Below are 16,558 nucleotides of genomic sequence, written 5' to 3'. Positions count from 1 at the left end.
AGAGGTCAATTCCATCAAATTTTCCCCAGTTAGATTAAAGTGCAATTCAAAAATGCGTATTGATTTTGAGTTTCAAATTCAAACCAACAAGTTTTATTAAGTCGCCCAAGAACACGTCAATATTTTAAACGTTTGCTTGCGTTAATTGTTAATTTCGAAACAAAAATTGGCCATTAAAATTGTGGGGAATGCCTTGTGATGAATAATTTTGGGATTAAGTCACGCAGGGTTCTAAACATAGGGTACAAAGAAGTAGAAATTCAAAAACTGCTGCTTAAAGCCTTCGGGTGTCAAAACCTCATCACGTTTCGGCCAACAAGGCAAAAAATGCTTAGCAAAAAATTTTTAGGGAGCAATTAATAACCACATTTGTAATAATAATCACAACATCTTACAGTTGAGCATAAAGAAGTCACTTTGGCATGAGCACAGACGCCGTGAAACCTTTCCAGAGTTCTTACTAAACTGCATTGCATCCAATGTACCTTCTGAAAACTTTATCAAAGCAGAATTAAATTTATTAGATTAATTTACACGTAATTCTGTACACCTAATAAGCAATTTTTTATATATATTTTTTCTTCTCAGAAACAATATCTCATGTAAACTTTTCATTGTCTCTGAATTTTGACACATCGTAAGCATTTCCTTCACTGACAGATGCAGCAATCTCTTCAAAAAATGATTTGGTGTTGTGAATGTTAGTTGATCCAAGTATGATTCTGACGTCCGGGTTTGCTAGATTCAGACTGTGAACTGTATTTGCCTCTTCATACGTGACCCCTCCAACAACAAACACTATCACATCTCTAACACGGTCCACTCGCACAGGGTTATTGCCGTTGTACGGGTATGACGCCTCCTTCAGTTTGCCTCGTAGCAAATTGTCCAGAATTTCTTTCAACATTGGTTGATGCTGGGTGAAGATGTTTTCGACACCTTTCAGTCCTTTTAATAGTCTCCGGGTTGCGGCTATTGGGCTTTCAGAAAGAGATTGATGATGCACGCCATTGATGCTAGCATTACTGTATGTCAAAACGCTAGCTGCAACTCGCCTAAACTCTTCGGGAACATTGCGTCGACTCAGGAGCTCAATAAGTCCCGGAATATCGTTGCTGGAATGTCTTTCGTATTTAAGGGTATACAGCATTACCAATCTAGTAGCATCTAGGTCGGTAACAGAGTCATTCGTTATCAGTTTGCGAACATGTTGTAATGCCTCGGAATGATTTGAATGACATGCTAGTTCTTGTTCAACTTCAGATACCTCAAGCAGATTGTTGACCTGCACCAACCTTGAAAGCTCACCAACCAAAGTAATGTGCTTAGCCACAGTTCCCGACATCTTCTTGAATGATGGGTAATTTTCGATAAACGCTTTCATGTCTGAGATGGATTCAATCTTTTGGTGGCTTTGAGCTGTTTTCTGATAGTTCTCCATCAGTTCTTTGATTTGGCTGCCTATCTCGCCAAAGTTCATGAACATACACTTGCTATAAAATTCATCCTGTTCAGCAGACAAAACCACTTCCTTCAATTCATCCGTCGTGTTTGGAACAGAGGACAGATTCACGCGATTGTTATGTATTCCAATCAACTCGTGCACCATCGCTTGATAAGTCCACTGGTTGAGCAGAGGTGTGATTGGATCAAATCTCCTGTCCAAAATGAGCAGTAAAGGGGCCACGTCAGTGTGCCGGAAATCAAAAAGAGCAGCTTCTTTCGATATCAAATTTCCCACATGTTTTGCAAGTTCATCTGCCATCTCAGAGCTAGCCTGGAAGCGTATAACTGGACATCTCTTCAATGCTAAAAGAAGCGAAGTCAAACCTGATGTACATCGATGTAGAAGATCAGCTTTCCATCGGTTTTTCCTTGAGCACCCAATCATGTTAAACGAGAACACATGGCGAGCCATACAAAGGAAGTCCGCGAAAACTTCTTGCACTTCGCGAACAACTTCATGTTCGTCAGCTTCCGCCAAAAGCTTAAGACTGTCTTTGTCAATTACATTGGTGAAATAAATGAAGTACAGGTTGTAATTTGGATTTCTCAATTCATTGCACAAATTCTCAATATTTTCACGAGTTGGACGGATGAAGCAAATGCATTTCAAATGTCGCATAGGCTCTCGGTTAAAATTATTCAGTAGTTCGAAGAGATATACCTCTCTTTGCAAGAGTTCAGACTGCGCGTAGACCATACTAACCACAGAAATGGTTTCCTTGTCCATCAACAAAATTTTCATGACACCAACGCCGGAATCGTCTATCATCTTCCCAACATAATTGCGAACAGCAGATACCAAATTCATGGTGCTGAAGTTTTGAGGATATCATAAAACCTGAAATAACCATGCAACGTAACATATTTAAAGATAAATTAAACAGAATTTAAGGGGGTCACAGATCATGTTGAACTTTAACAAAATAAACGTAAAGAATTCATAGTAACATTAATAAGGTTAGATGAAAGTTGTCAAGAGTAATTCCTTACAGTTTCAAGCCTAAAAAATAGAAAATTTATTCAATCTGACCAAATATCAATTATTTAAAATTTTGTCAAAGTTTCATTTAAAAATCTTTCAGTCCAGCTGTCGTCTGTACCGAAAGTCTCCAGTTGCTTTGGAAACGAATGATTCCAATCTCTTCAAAACTAACCGTTTCAGTATTTTTGAAACCTTGCCGAGGTGAAAAAAACCGGGTTCATAAAATGGACATCAAATCAATCAAAGTCATTGTTGAGGAAAAAAATCCTTTCTAATCTCTTTTATTTGCACTCATTATATTGTCAGATCAGATCATTCGAACTAGTCTACTCTAGCATAATACAATACAGAGAAATTCCAGAGTTAGATAATTAGCGTTTGTCAGAGTGAAAAATTTACTAGAATGTATTTTAAAAATTACATTTTTTTTTCATTTCGCTGTATATTGAAATTTTCCTCTTCGAGCTAACCTTTTCCAGTCTTTGTGCTTTTCTGTAAACTAAAAAACTAAATAATATATTCATTGTGAAACTCCCCATAAAAAAACTGAAAAGAATGATAGGCTCGAAACGTAAAAACTAAAATTTACAGGCGGTACTAAAAATGATTCTTTTGAGGACAGCTTTAAACGTTCTTCTGCCTGTTAAATACAATTAGAGGCAGAGCAAAAGTTAGAAATAAAAACACATTAGAAAAGTTACTTCATATTTGCCACAAATCGCTTCAAAATTGCCTCAAAAACATTCTAAAACAAATTTGTGTTTATTTTCTATAGCTCGTGGAAGATCTGCGAGATCTTAAAATCCCATTTGGCCGATTATGCTCATGAAGCATCAAAAAGGACAATTTATTTCGAAAAGCTTCAAAAGGTTAAGTTCAAATTAAGTGTCAATTTTACAATTACCTCAAGATTTCATACGTAGTTTTTCAGGAAAATTATTCGGGCTGAAAACGCGGCATGGAACCTTGAGTAAAGATCAGATACCAAAAAAATTGGCGTCGGTGTTTGTATTTGTGCGTTTGTGTGTATGGCCGCTTAGGTGGGTGTATATATGTATGTGCATGTGTAAGTGATTGTTATATGTGTAGGGGAATACCAGAGAGAAGAGTTTATGTGCAAGCGGGGTGTGAGAGGGTTGCTTCCTTTAAAAGTTAAATAAATAAAGGCAGAGTACAAAAACTTCAGAAATGACAAAATTAGATAAATTACTTATTTTCTGCAACAATATGCGACCTTAATTAAGTCAAAAACTGTGATTTTATAAATCCTGCTGATGACGCGTCCTCATCAAACGAATCCAGATTTAAAAATAATAATAGTCCTCATTATGCTCATAAAATATCAAAGTTGAAAAAAAATATTTGAAAGACTTCAAAAGGTTACATTTCAAAGATTAGTGTCAAAATTAAACTCAGCAACACAATTGCTTTGATTTTTCTCTGTGTGTGTGTCTTTAAAACTGTGCTACACTTTTCCTTGTTCAATGTGTCAAAGATTTTTCGTTGTCTGCGAAAAAAAGCTTATTTATTGGTTCAAAGAGTTCAAGTAAGTTTCCCCATACATGTTGCTTCCGGATAATACTAACGAACTGTTTTTGAAGCCAATCATTCTATTTTCTTCAAAACTAACCAATTCAGTATTTTTTAAACCTTGCAGACGTACGCACATTGAAGACCGGGACCATGAAAGGGAAATCAAATCAACCGAATTCATTATTGAGAAGAAAAGTTGAAAATCCTTATCTTTTTCTTTTGTACTCAGTATTTTGTCAGAGCAAATCATTCGAACTAGTCGACTCAGGAATAATGCAATACATAAAAAATTGAGAGCTAGATAGTTTATAGACTGCCAGATGCAAAAATTAAAGCGAAGTGTTCATAGAAATTATTTATCACTTCTGTATATTGGAAACTGTCCTCTTTAAACTAATCTTTTACGGATTACCGACCGATACCGAATATAAGCCTTTAAGGACAACTTTGAACGTTCCTCTACGTTTTAGACACCATTACAGGCGGAGTGCAAAAACTTTAAAAAATTAGGAAGGTTACTTTAGATTTACCACAAAGCATTTACCACCACCCCGGTTCAAAACATATTCTGAACCAAATTTGTGCTTATTTCATCTAGCTGGTGGCACATCTGCGAGATCTTAAAAACCAATTCGGCCCCATTATTCTAAAGACATCAAAAATTCGAAACACTTCATAAAAATCATTTCAAATTTAGTATCAATTTTACGATTATCAATACAATTGCCTCATCCAGTTTTCCAGAAAAAACGTCAGGATTTGAATAAACGGAAGCAAGCTTTAAGTAACGATCAGAGATGGGATGCCAAAAAAATGAACCTGATTTTTTTTGGTGTCAGTGTTTGTATCTGTGTGTGGGAGCCTGAGGTGTGAGAGCGCCAGAGGTAGAGAAGAAAGTTGGTGTGAGAGCGTTAGTCCCGCTACAGGTAAGACACAAATAGAGACACAGTGCAAAAACTATCAGAAATCATGACAAAATTAGAAAAATCACTTAGTATTTGCCGCAAATTGCGGCTTGAAAAACTTCTAATATTGGAACTGCGTGTTTATAAGACTCACACAGCAATCTCCTCCGCAAAATTTTGGAAAATTAATTGTCACCTTATGCTCAATAAACGTCCAGATTGACAAAATATTCCGAAAAACTTCAAAAAGTTCATTTCAAATTTAATGTCAATTTTATTGTTACCGATGCAATTGCCTCAAAAGTCTAACTAGGTCATAATTAGTTTGACTAGTCTATAACCAGGAAAAACAATTCGGACAAAAAAACGGTAACGAACCTTGAGTACAGATCAGATGCCAAACAAAATTGGCGTTGGTGTTTGTATTAGTGCACGAGCCGTCTTGTTGTTTTAAACTCTAGAAATGTGAGAGACACAATCCAGATAGAAGTTAGCCAGGTTTCCGATGTGAAATCTGTCCGGCGCTATCATATTATTTCTTCAATTCGCATTGGACGAACTTGCTTCAAACAATGTAGGAATGCTCTAATTGGAGAGATTTCACGTGGAACGCAAACTTCTCTGTCAGTACTTTTGTCAGCTTTTTATTTACTATAGTTAAAATTCCATCGACATTCAATGTATTCAAATGAAATTGCAGCCAAATGAATTCAAAATTTTACTTAAAAGGCACGTCAGAAACAGGCCGATTAGTATGAAACTTTGTTAATTGGCAGTTGACTTTTGCTAATGAGTGTATCAGGAAGAAAACAAAAAAATTAAATAAACTGTCAATATACACCCATTGACAAATGCAACCTTTCACTGTATTTTTAGTCAATTAGACTCAACATAAATTCGAATGTTTCATTGGACGCTTAAACAATAGAAGCTTAATAGATCTGAATTTACAAACAAAGACATGCATTATTGCAGAGAAAATTCAGATAACTTGGCCAGTTTTCCGCAAGCAGCAGTAACATTAGTCCCGCGTGAAAGCTGTTTTACTGCACAAAAATTTGTTGATTTCACAAAGCAAATTAATGTCTTCAATCGATAGAAGCATTATCAAATTGAACAGATTGCACGTAGGACTCAAATAACAGCAGCTTACGGAAAACCGGCCGTTATATCTGAAAAGTATACAGATTATCACTGTTTCTGAATTAAAATTAATTATGTATCGATTGCTATTTAAAAAACCAATTCAAAAAGATTGATCAATGAAGTCACACACATAACTCAGTTGAAACTGCATGAACGAATGAACAAGAAGCAGATTTGAAGTGATTGTGACGTCATATGGTCGTAACAAAAATCGTGACGATGAAATAAAAAACCAAGAGAAAGCCAATAATAGCCTCAGCTATCGCTTCGCGGCTATTAGAAACGAGGGTTATGCCCTTCTCTTGTGCCCTCAATGCGTTCTACCCCCAGTTGCAGAGCACGTCTCATTACATAGTATATCCTTATGTTTAAATATGGCACGTGCGTCTAGGGGTGCGTCTAGCGTCTTTTAAACAAAAAGTTACAGCGGAAATGCTTAAACGACACGAAAGAGTTCCAATAGACAGAAGGGTTGCAGGATTTAAACATATTTTTTATTAAATTATTTTACGAAAACCGAACCTTAGTTTGTTATAAATTAGAAAAAAAATAATGTTTGATTAATAAATTTCTAACATGTAACATTAACCAAGTGGTTAGTTTAATTTACATGTTTGCAGATTAAAAAAAATGAACCCATAAAGCTGGGAGGTGGAAGCAAACGAAAATAGCCAAACATCAAATTAAACGGTAAACAAAAAGGTGACCAAAATGAATTTCAAAAACAGGCAGATTGCAATTTAAAGTTGCATTTTGTTTGTTTAATTTTGTCAATTAAAGACTTCGTTGATCTAAAAAAAACTTTAATCTATCAGAATTCCATGACTGTTTATGCGTTTGTTTTGTGTGAAGAATAAAGCACTCAACAGTAGCTTCTGCCTGCGGACTGAACAATTAAAGTTGCACATGAACTTCACTGCCCAAGAGCTGGGTTTACTCAGTACAATGAAGCGATAAGGAAAAGCTTTACCAAACTCCTCGGTAAGTTTATTATGATGTTTATGCTCAGCCCCATCTTCAGCCATTGCAGGGGAAACCTTAACGCAACCTCAACTGATGAGTACAGACTGGATATTGGAGAATTTTTGATTTTGAAGACTTGGAAAAACATTCGTCGACGTCAAAGTTTTCAACCACCCATACAGCTACCATGAGAAAACCAGGAGGCTTCAATGCGATCATGCTAGGCTCAACACAGTAGTTTCTCGACGCAACTTTTTGAGTGCATTCGAGAAGCCACCACCTCATCGTCGCGTGTTGTTGGGGATTTTCAGCTAAGGCTGTGGGGACCTGGTCCCTGTCGTCTTAACTAAACATTGTCCGGTTGTTTCTACACGTTGAGCACTCGCAGCCGATTTCCCACGTGCAGATGTTTGTTTCACAAAAAGTTTCATTGACAAATCTCCACATGATCTCGAGAATTCAACTTTTTAGTCCTGTAGACTGGCAAACGTCTGTGTACTTGGCTAATCGATTGATGAATCGGTACGTTCTAAACACAAATTCGTTTCGTACTCTCTCAGTTCGTCTCTTCGGCAATTTGAAAATCTCGTGCGGTCGACTCTCCTCGTCCAGAGTCTTTGGCAGAACAAATCGCAGTTATCAGCTTTTACAAGCTTCACGAATAGCAATACGTCAGAAAGTTGAAGAATTATGGGCAGTGGAAGAATATTCTTAATTGGTTGAGATATTGCAGTTCTCTCTTTCCGGTGATCCATTTCATTACCTTTCTTTGAAATAATTCGAGTTCACTGAGATCTCTGCGTGACGGCGACACAGTTAAAGCCGCACAGCAGAACCGGAAGAACGAGTGATTTATAAAGAACCAATTTTACGCTCATTCTGACTTTCACAAGCATATTTCTCCTCAACATATAAATGACTTGGTTCCCCTTATAAATTCTTGTGTCAACATAAAGTCTCCAAGAAAGTTTTTTTTAGCACAGTGACACAGAGTCTTTGATAGCTTGTTTACTATCGAGTTTCCCGCCAAAGAGCTTCATTTGATTCCAGAGGCCTTGGAACGTTATCTGAGAACACTTCTCCATTGCAAGATCCATTTTATTTCGCAATACCCCTTTATCTACCGCATGCAGGTCAACCTGGCAATTCTAAAAAGTTTTTCCGAAGGACAATAACTTCAGATTATCAACAAAAAGGAATTGTTCTGCAAAGAAAAGCACATCGGTAGGATCGTTTATAAAAATACAGAACAGTGTGAGTGTCACACGTATACAAAAAAAAATTAACTAAAAACCTTGGGTTTCAAAGTTAAAGATTTAGTTTAAAATTTGATTTATTACTTGATTTATGGCTGACACAAGGTTGATAGGTGTCCAAAAAGAAAATAGACCTGTGATTACACAAAGCTCGGGCTTCGAGCGAAATCGACAAAACTGACATATCTTTGTTGACTTAGTTAATTTACCATGATGATAGAATTGATATTGGGTGCCGAGGAATAAATTACCAAAGCGAGGAATAAATTCATTTATTGAACACCCAACTTCCATCAGAGCTAACCACTCTATTAAATCTAGTCTAATTAAACCAACTTTTCTTCACCAAAATCTTATTAACAATTTAACTTTAAACTTTGCATTTTGACCAAGTACCACGCTCAATTAGCCAAGGACATAGGGTATTTCGCACGGGCGCTTACTATAGTGGCGAAAAAGATCAAAAATAAACAGAAAACCACCACCCAATAATATTGAGCGTTGTACTGAATTCTAAAAGAAATCTATTTTTTGTTTGAAAATCAATTTTCGACACAAGTCTGACGTCTTAACATCACGACCCGAATGAGAAATTTTAACTGGTGTCGGGATTCGACGAGAAACACTGCCATCTTCGAAATTTCAAGTGAGTACTCACTAAAATTTCAAACATCGCAAATCGGTTCGTACATGTTTTTTTGATTAAAAAAATAGCGTTCAAAATTCAGCAAATTTGAACTTGACATAGCTTGACTTAGAATACATCACTGAAGCTTGAGTTTTTTGAATTTTTCCAGGAAAAAATACAGTGTCAATAAAATTCAAATGCTGCTGATTTAGAGTGTCAAAAAGTAGTTCGAGTTTCGAACATAATAAATTGGAGTAATTTGAAAAACAGCAGCTTTAAAATAAAACACCGATGGCGTGGCACTCCTCAAAAAGCTGTTACCGGAGCCTTTTACGGGAACAAGTTATTTTGAAAGTTACTTTACACACTTTGAGTTCTTGTCACCACTACAGAACCGGCAAAGAAAGGAAACAGTAAACGGCGCCAAAACCGAAACTGATGAACGGCCGCATTATTTTGCTTTGCGTTAAGGCTAAAAAAGTTGGCTATTGATTTCTATCTTCAGTTTTTGGAGGATACTAGGAAGAGCTATAATGAGACCGTAAAAGCTTTCAGTTAACAATATAATGAGAAACCTGTAGATTTCCGGGAGGCTAGCTAGGAGAGTCCAGCAGCCGTTTGAAAAATTAACAGATTTTCTTGGTGATTTGCAAGTTTTAGCCTTGCAAGCACACCCTCAAATGTCTAATGAGATAAGAGAGCATTTCATTTCGAGGGGATTCCTCGAAGGCATAGAAAATAGCCAGATGCAACACGACCTGAGAAAGAACTTGGGTGACGCGGATAGGACTTTAGACAAAGTTTTAGAAAGAGCACTACATATTGAAGCAGTCACAAGAATTGAGGAGGAGGATAATGAGCCGCGGGTGTCTGCCATCCAATCGAATGAAAACTCTCAATTAGTTAATTCGATTAGCGATTTAGTGCGAACACTGCAGACTTACCAATCTAACAATCCAGGCAAGATAATCAAAAGTTTTCATTGCAAGGAGCGAGGCCAAAAGAGTTTCTGCGCGGAAGAGAGCGTAGTTCAAGAGAAACCGGAGAACGGAAAGAAACTTTAAAAGCTATAAAACAAGCAGCGCTGATAAGAAACGAACCAATTGCGACAATAGAGTGCCATCGCCAACACCAGGAGGCGAGCACAGAAGCCAAGGTTGGTCGCACGAGAGCTCTGCCAAGCAATCAAAGACAGCGTTGAGTTTTGAGAGAGAGAAATGTCGCCGTTGCGGTCAGCAAAATCATGCATCTAAGGAATGCAGGAAATGTTTTGAATGTCGGCGTCGAAATCATTTCAAACGAAGTTTCCCGTATTTAAACAAGAATTAGCTGAAGATGGCAGGGCTTCATTTTCAGCTAGCAACGTAAAAACTTTGCGTGGCGGAAACAGCCCCGTGGAGGCCTTGTTTGCCAAATTAATGATAAAAGACAAAATGATAAAGACCTTAACTGATAGTGGAAGTAGTGTTAATCTTTTAAGTGACACACTCTACCAGAAATTGGGAGAAACGAGCCAGATCAGAGTGTGCAATAAAGATTTAATAGATATCAACAATGGAAAAATGCCTGTGAAAAGTTCAACAGCTATTCAGATTCAACTTTAAAATTTTACACCTTAGATAACAGTTGAGTTTCTAGTCACCAAAATTGAGATAACGCCTTGTTTATTGGGCATGGAATTCTGATATAAATTTGACTGTATTTTAAACCTCAGAAAGAACGAACTTGTTTCCGGGACAATTGGGAAAACATTACAATTGTTCCCATCCCAACGAAATAGTCAAAATCTGTTTTAAATTGCTGCTGAGGATAATGAATTACCTCGTCGCTGCGAAGGGTTCCATTAATGCAAAACTATTGATTAAGAAGGTAACAAAACACAGCAAACAGAAATTGTAGTCGATCCCATGATAGAGTTTGAAGACAAGTCACAATAACTTATAGCGAGATCGCCGAATGACATGGTTGATGATGTCGTATGGGTTTGAGTTCTAAACCCGACATTAGAACCAAAGAAAGTTTACAAAAATGCGAGAATCGCATTTGCGGAAAACATTGAAAGTTTCCTTTTGTACAACAAAATAACCCTGACAATCATGGAAAACAAAGGGATGAATTTGATTTTGAAAAAAAATGTGAACTCAAGTTCAATGAGCTTGTCTTGTGAGGAAATGACAAAAGTAAGGTCACTTTGCGCAAAATATGAAGTAATATATTCTCGAAACTCAAATGATATGGGATTTTGCGACCGAATTTATCGTAAAATAAAATTAAAAAAAGGATGCTGTGCCATTCAGACGTACATACGGATGCATGAGGTTTGAGGAAAAAAAAGCCACGAAAAAAATTGTTGAAGACTCGGAACGAGACAACTTAGTCGAACCAACACATTCCGACTGGGCAGCACCATCATTCCTTGTATCAAAAAAGGATGGAACCTATCGCTTGATTGTAGACTACCGTGGTCTGAGAAAACAAATAAAAAAATCATGCTGGCCTTTACTACGAAATAATTAGGTTATTGATTCACTGGAGGGAAATATGTACCTCTCGAACAAATATCTCTTGTCGGGATACTTTCAGATGGCGATCGAGGATGAGAGTCAGAATTTAACAGCTTTCATTACGCCTCCAGGCCTGTATAAGTGGAAAAGACTCCCTATGGGATTAGCGTCTGCTCTGAGTGGTTTTCAAAATCTAATGGAGTTAATTTTTGCTGGCCTCTTTAACGAAATGGCTCTAGTGTATCTAGATGACGTTATCGTTTTCGGAGGAAATTTCGACGAACATCTGAAACAATTACAACTGATTTTTCGAACGTTTAGCGGAGAATGGATTAAAGATTAGGGGATCAAAATGCAATTTGTTCCAAAAATGTGTCAGCTTCTTGGGTAACATTATATCCGAGAGTTTAGTCGAGCTCGACCCAGAGAATGTTAGAGCGGAAGAAAGAATGAAAGAACCATCGTCCCTGAAGGACGTCAGGACCTTTCTAGGCCTTTTGGGCTATTATCGAAAATTTATTCAGGGTTTGGGAAAAACAACAGAACCTCTTTACAGTTTACACAATAAGTCAAATAAATTTGAATGGAGTAAAGTGTGCAAAAATGCGGTAACCGAGTTAAAAAAAGCCTTTTGACGACCTAGTTTTAGGATAGCCAAACGATAGGGATCCGTATACATTAACTACGGATGCTTCGTTGACAGGGATTGGAGCACTTCTTAAGCAAAAGCTAGGAATGGAGGATGGAGTTTTTACACATGCTAGCAAACTCTGAGTAAAAGTCAGCAAAATTATTCGGCCACCAAGCGGTAATTATTTGCAATTGTTCATTTTACCCAGCATTTAAAAAAAATATTTTCTTGGTCAGCACTTTTTAATTATAACGAACCACCGGGCGCTTGTCTAGATCTATATTTTTAAAGAACCAGACGGTATGAGTGCAAGATGGATAGAGAAACTTGGGCAAACTAACTTTGACATCAAGCGCAAAGCAGGCAAAAAAATTCCAAACCCAGAGTGTCTGTCGCGCATAAACACAGAAGACGATGAACGGACAGCTTTTGTTGACGCTATTGAGATTGACTTAGAGCAAGACAATACCGATTATGGTAGTCAAGGTTGGCAGTTAGACAAACTGCAGAGAGTAAAACTTCGAGATTCGCAGCAAAACGACAAACTACTCAAAGGAGTATACTCTTGGCAGCTAAACAGAGAACAACCGGAATCACGGAAGATGAAAAATGGGGCATCAAAGGAGTTATGGAAATACTGGGTTCAGTATACAAATCTTGGTCTGATAGACGCGATTTTGTATCGTATACAACAAAAAGAACCAAAGCATGAGACTGTTTACTAAATGCTTGTACCATGGGAGGGAGTGTCCAACGTGCTTGAGCTGTTGCATGACTCTCCTAGCGCAGGTCTTTTAGGGATTGAGAAAACCTACCAAAGGGCTTGTGAAAAATTTTACTGGCCGTGCGTGAGAAGGGACGCAAGAAACTGGATAGAAAGCTGTTACGTGTGCCCAAAAAGGAAAAGCTCTCAGCAGAAACATCGGCATTCACTCACAAAATGGAAACCTAGTCATCCATTTTGGCAAGTACCTCTTGATATCATGGGTCCACCTCCCGGGTCTCAGGGAAACAAGTACATTTTGCTTATCGGAGATCAATTCAGTAAGTGGTACGAAGCCATAGCTTTAACCAATCAGGAGGCAAAAACCTTGTCAAGAGCGCTTGTTGAACACTGGATAGTAAATTTGGTTTTGCAGTCAACCTACACAGTATGAACTTTATGTCAAAATTATTTCGTAGTCTTTGCAGTAAACCAGGAAATCAGAGGACATCAACAACCTCCTGCCAACCACAAGGGAAAACGATGATTGAAAAAACAAATCGGACAATAGAAGAATGTCTCTCCAAATACATAGGCCAATATCAAAATGAGTGGATAATATTTCTACCTTTAGCGATGATGGCATATCGCTCATCAATTCATAGTGTAACAAAAAACAGCCCAGCGTATGTGGTACAGTTTCCACTGTCACTACCTATAGACTGCAACTATAGCACACCCCAGACCGCAATATATGCAATAACAAGTGACTATGTTTTCACAATGAAACAGAAACTAAAGGAAACGCATCAGTTGATGCGAGAATATATGGAGGTCGAACAACAACGTCACAAGACCTATTATGATCGCAGTAAGTATCGACCGAACTATAAAGTCGGCCAAGAAGTGTCAGTTTTCAACCCAACGGTTAAAAAAAGAGAAACAAGAAAATTTACTTCTTTATATAGGGGACCAAAGGTAATTATTGAAAATATAAACGATTTGAATTTCAAGGTAGAAGATAAAAAACCGAGGAAAGCTGTCAAGGTCCATTATGACCGACTGAAGAAATATAAAACACGAGAAAAGCCACTCACGCCTGAGCCTCAGTCGAAACGAAAAACAACAATTAAGGAGTAGAAGAATACCGATTTGAACAGATCAGACGATGGCGATATAAATGAAATAGAATCATCAACAGACACTGAAAGCAATCTAAACACAGAAAATCATTCCGAAGCTGAGGATGACTGCAGGAAACTGATGATATTTTTGTTTCAGGAAAAAAATAAAGGAATCGAAAAGAAAGACGAGTTGGTTCGGAGCATTGCGTGATGAAGTATCACTAGGTTTGTATCTGGCATTGCTAGCCATTTGTGCTTCTCCATCACCTTGTATCAAGTTATATGTTTATGATTTTGACAATATCGTATCAACAGTGATCTATTGTCTAGATCACAGTACAAACTGCGATAACAAAGTTTGAGTATCAAAAACAAAAGAAAAAGGTAGTTTGTTATATGCTGAGGATCAGCTTGAGATAAAACTAAAAATTTGCATGTATGAAGAGGTATACACATTTTCGGCACTTTAAAAAAGCATTGTATACGACGATGTTGTTGTTCTCATAGAAAATTCGTGACTCTAAAATCAATATACCCTTTAAATGAGGGAGTTTGTAAGAACATTTGGCAGAACAAAAACTTTGCCATACCAGGTTTTGGCGATAGCACATTTAAAGTCAACAGGTCGGTAACTGAAAAATTTCTACGACAGACCAGTGAAACCACTTATGTCTAACAGCATAGTCAAAGCTTCATGACAAAAAATGGGCGCGAAGTTGCTATGTATGCTGAGTGTGTAGAGTGGACTTCACATACAGGACAAAAATTCATTGGAAATGTGGTAATTAATGGAAAAAATTACAACGGAAGAGTTGATGGAAAGTTGCTACAAAGAAACTTAATAAATTTTCAGGATCCCCTAGGTTTCCCGAAAACTGTTTTTTATATATTTTTATCAAAACCACATATTTTGAAGACATCTTAGTCAACTATTGTTTTGAAAATCAAGGTGAGCAAACATTTCAAACGATAAAACACTTTAATCAGGATGACCCTGCAGAAGTTTTTGGGAATAACAAGAGTAATTTAATCAGCGGAAAAATTGTACACAAAAACAAATTTGAAGATTTTGCATTAGAAACATTAGAGGAAAAAACAAGTAGTTTGTGTGGACAGCAGGTGAAAACAACCGGAGTTCCAGGTGTTTTTTACTTCAAGGAAAGTTTGGAACTGAAAACTGGTAATCTTAAAATAACCATGGAAATGTTTTTTTTTCAAGCGTTGTTAACACCTTAAATTTCGAACTTCTCAAAGAAAGAGAAATTTTTTTAAAAAAAATTAGAACGCTCCAATGCGAGATTCAACGACTACAAATTCAAACAATGATTGAAATATCAAAAAACATTAATAGTCTGTCAGTAAAGCGCTTCGAGAAGGGAACTCACGTCAAAGGAGCAGGATCTGTGTTATTTGTTCATAAATTTGCAGAGATGGTGGCAACAATAACTAAACTTCCTTTTTGCACAAAAAAAATTCTGTGTTATTAGAGGGTCAGAATTTTTATTCTAATAGAAATATGGACCCTATTACAAAAATTTTGTATAAAAATTGTACAATCGCTGCATGCAACCCGCTGTACCCAAATGTTGTCAAATTAGAAGACGGCAGTTTTCTACAATATGGAGAAACGCTGAAGAAATTCAATCGTGAGATATATCAGTGGTCGATGAATAGTAACTTAAATGTAAGTGACGAAAACCTGCATCGCAGCCTTTTCTCAATATCAGACGTAAAACAGAGTCAAATTGGTCGAACAATTCGCTATAATAGTGAAAGAATTTTTAGTCGGGAAGCATTCCAAGATTCGGATGGAAAATACAGTCAAGAAAATTTTATTCACTGGAACGATCAGTTCCTACAACAATTTTTTCAATCAAATGAAATAACAATTTTTCGGAGTTTAAGTACCGAAAGATTATACATTGGGTTAAAAGCGAAGGACATTGCTGTGTCAGCGTTAACAGTCTACCTCAATTTTCAATTTGTGAAAATTTTTGCTAAATTTTTCATATACTTTGTATCAGTTCTTAATGGAGCGTCTCGGCGACAACTCTTGCGAAATCTTGACCCCATAACGGGAACACATATGTATAATCAATTACTCAAATTAATAAATGAACGCCGAAAAAAAAAGTAAATTATTGACTAAAAAAAGTCCTCAAAATAGTCAGTTGTTTGAAAAAAAAAACGAAGCAACGTCTCGAGTCTGAGACAAAAAAAATTGAAGAATAGGCAACTTCTCGAGTTCGAGACCAAAAAAAATTGTCTCGAGTTCGAGACCAAAAAAATTGTCTCGAGTTCAAGACCAAAAAAAGAGAAAAATTGAAGAATAGGCAACGTCTAGAGTTTGAGACCAAATCAAACTTGTCTCAAATTCGACCAAAAAAGTTCGGCAGAAAAAGTTATGTAAAACCAAAACTGATCATTAAACTGCCCATATGAAGCTACAATTATTTTATATAGAAGGACGTTCACATAACAAGATCTGTGATTGCAAAAATATTGTTTTATTTTGAGTGAGTTGTGCACTCTATTTTTGTTAGGAGGGAGCGATGTGAGTGTCACACGTATATTACAAAAATGTACTAAAAACCTTGGGTTTCAAAGTTCTTTGATAGCTTGTTTGCTATCGAGTTTCCCGCCAAGCAGCTTCATTTGATTCGAAAGGCCTTGGAAC

At 36.9% G+C, this 16,558-nt stretch overlaps 2 protein-coding genes across 2 annotated transcripts in view; both read right to left on the bottom strand.

The window, feature by feature from the left end:
* LOC142358682 (COMM domain-containing protein 10-like) overlaps positions 1-491 on the bottom strand; it is a 30,714-nt gene extending 30,223 nt beyond the window's left edge. The window contains exon 1 of the mRNA XM_075410191.1: positions 396-491. Coding sequence (XP_075266306.1) covers positions 396-476 — 81 coding nt within the window. The 5' untranslated portion in view covers positions 477-491. The remainder of the gene's footprint in view (positions 1-395) is intronic.
* Positions 492-496: 5 nt separating this feature from the next.
* Positions 497-2,364, bottom strand: LOC142358681 (vacuolar protein sorting-associated protein 45-like). Its single transcript, XM_075410190.1, has one exon. The coding sequence runs from the start codon at positions 2,312-2,314 to the stop codon at positions 599-601; it is 1,716 nt and encodes a 571-aa protein (XP_075266305.1). The 5' UTR covers positions 2,315-2,364; the 3' UTR covers positions 497-598.
* Positions 2,365-16,558: the final 14,194 nt, after the last annotated feature.

This window comes from Convolutriloba macropyga, chromosome 2 (genome assembly GCF_964194025.1).
Source record: "Convolutriloba macropyga chromosome 2, txConMacr16.3, whole genome shotgun sequence".
Classification (NCBI taxonomy): Eukaryota; Metazoa; Xenacoelomorpha; order Acoela; family Convolutidae; genus Convolutriloba; species Convolutriloba macropyga.
This window is presented reverse-complemented; position numbering and strand designations above follow the sequence as displayed.

Coding starts and splice junctions, on each gene's coding strand:
- LOC142358681 (XM_075410190.1), bottom strand. CDS start 2,314: ATGAATTTGGTATCTGCTGTTCGCAATTATGTTGGGAAGATGATAGAC.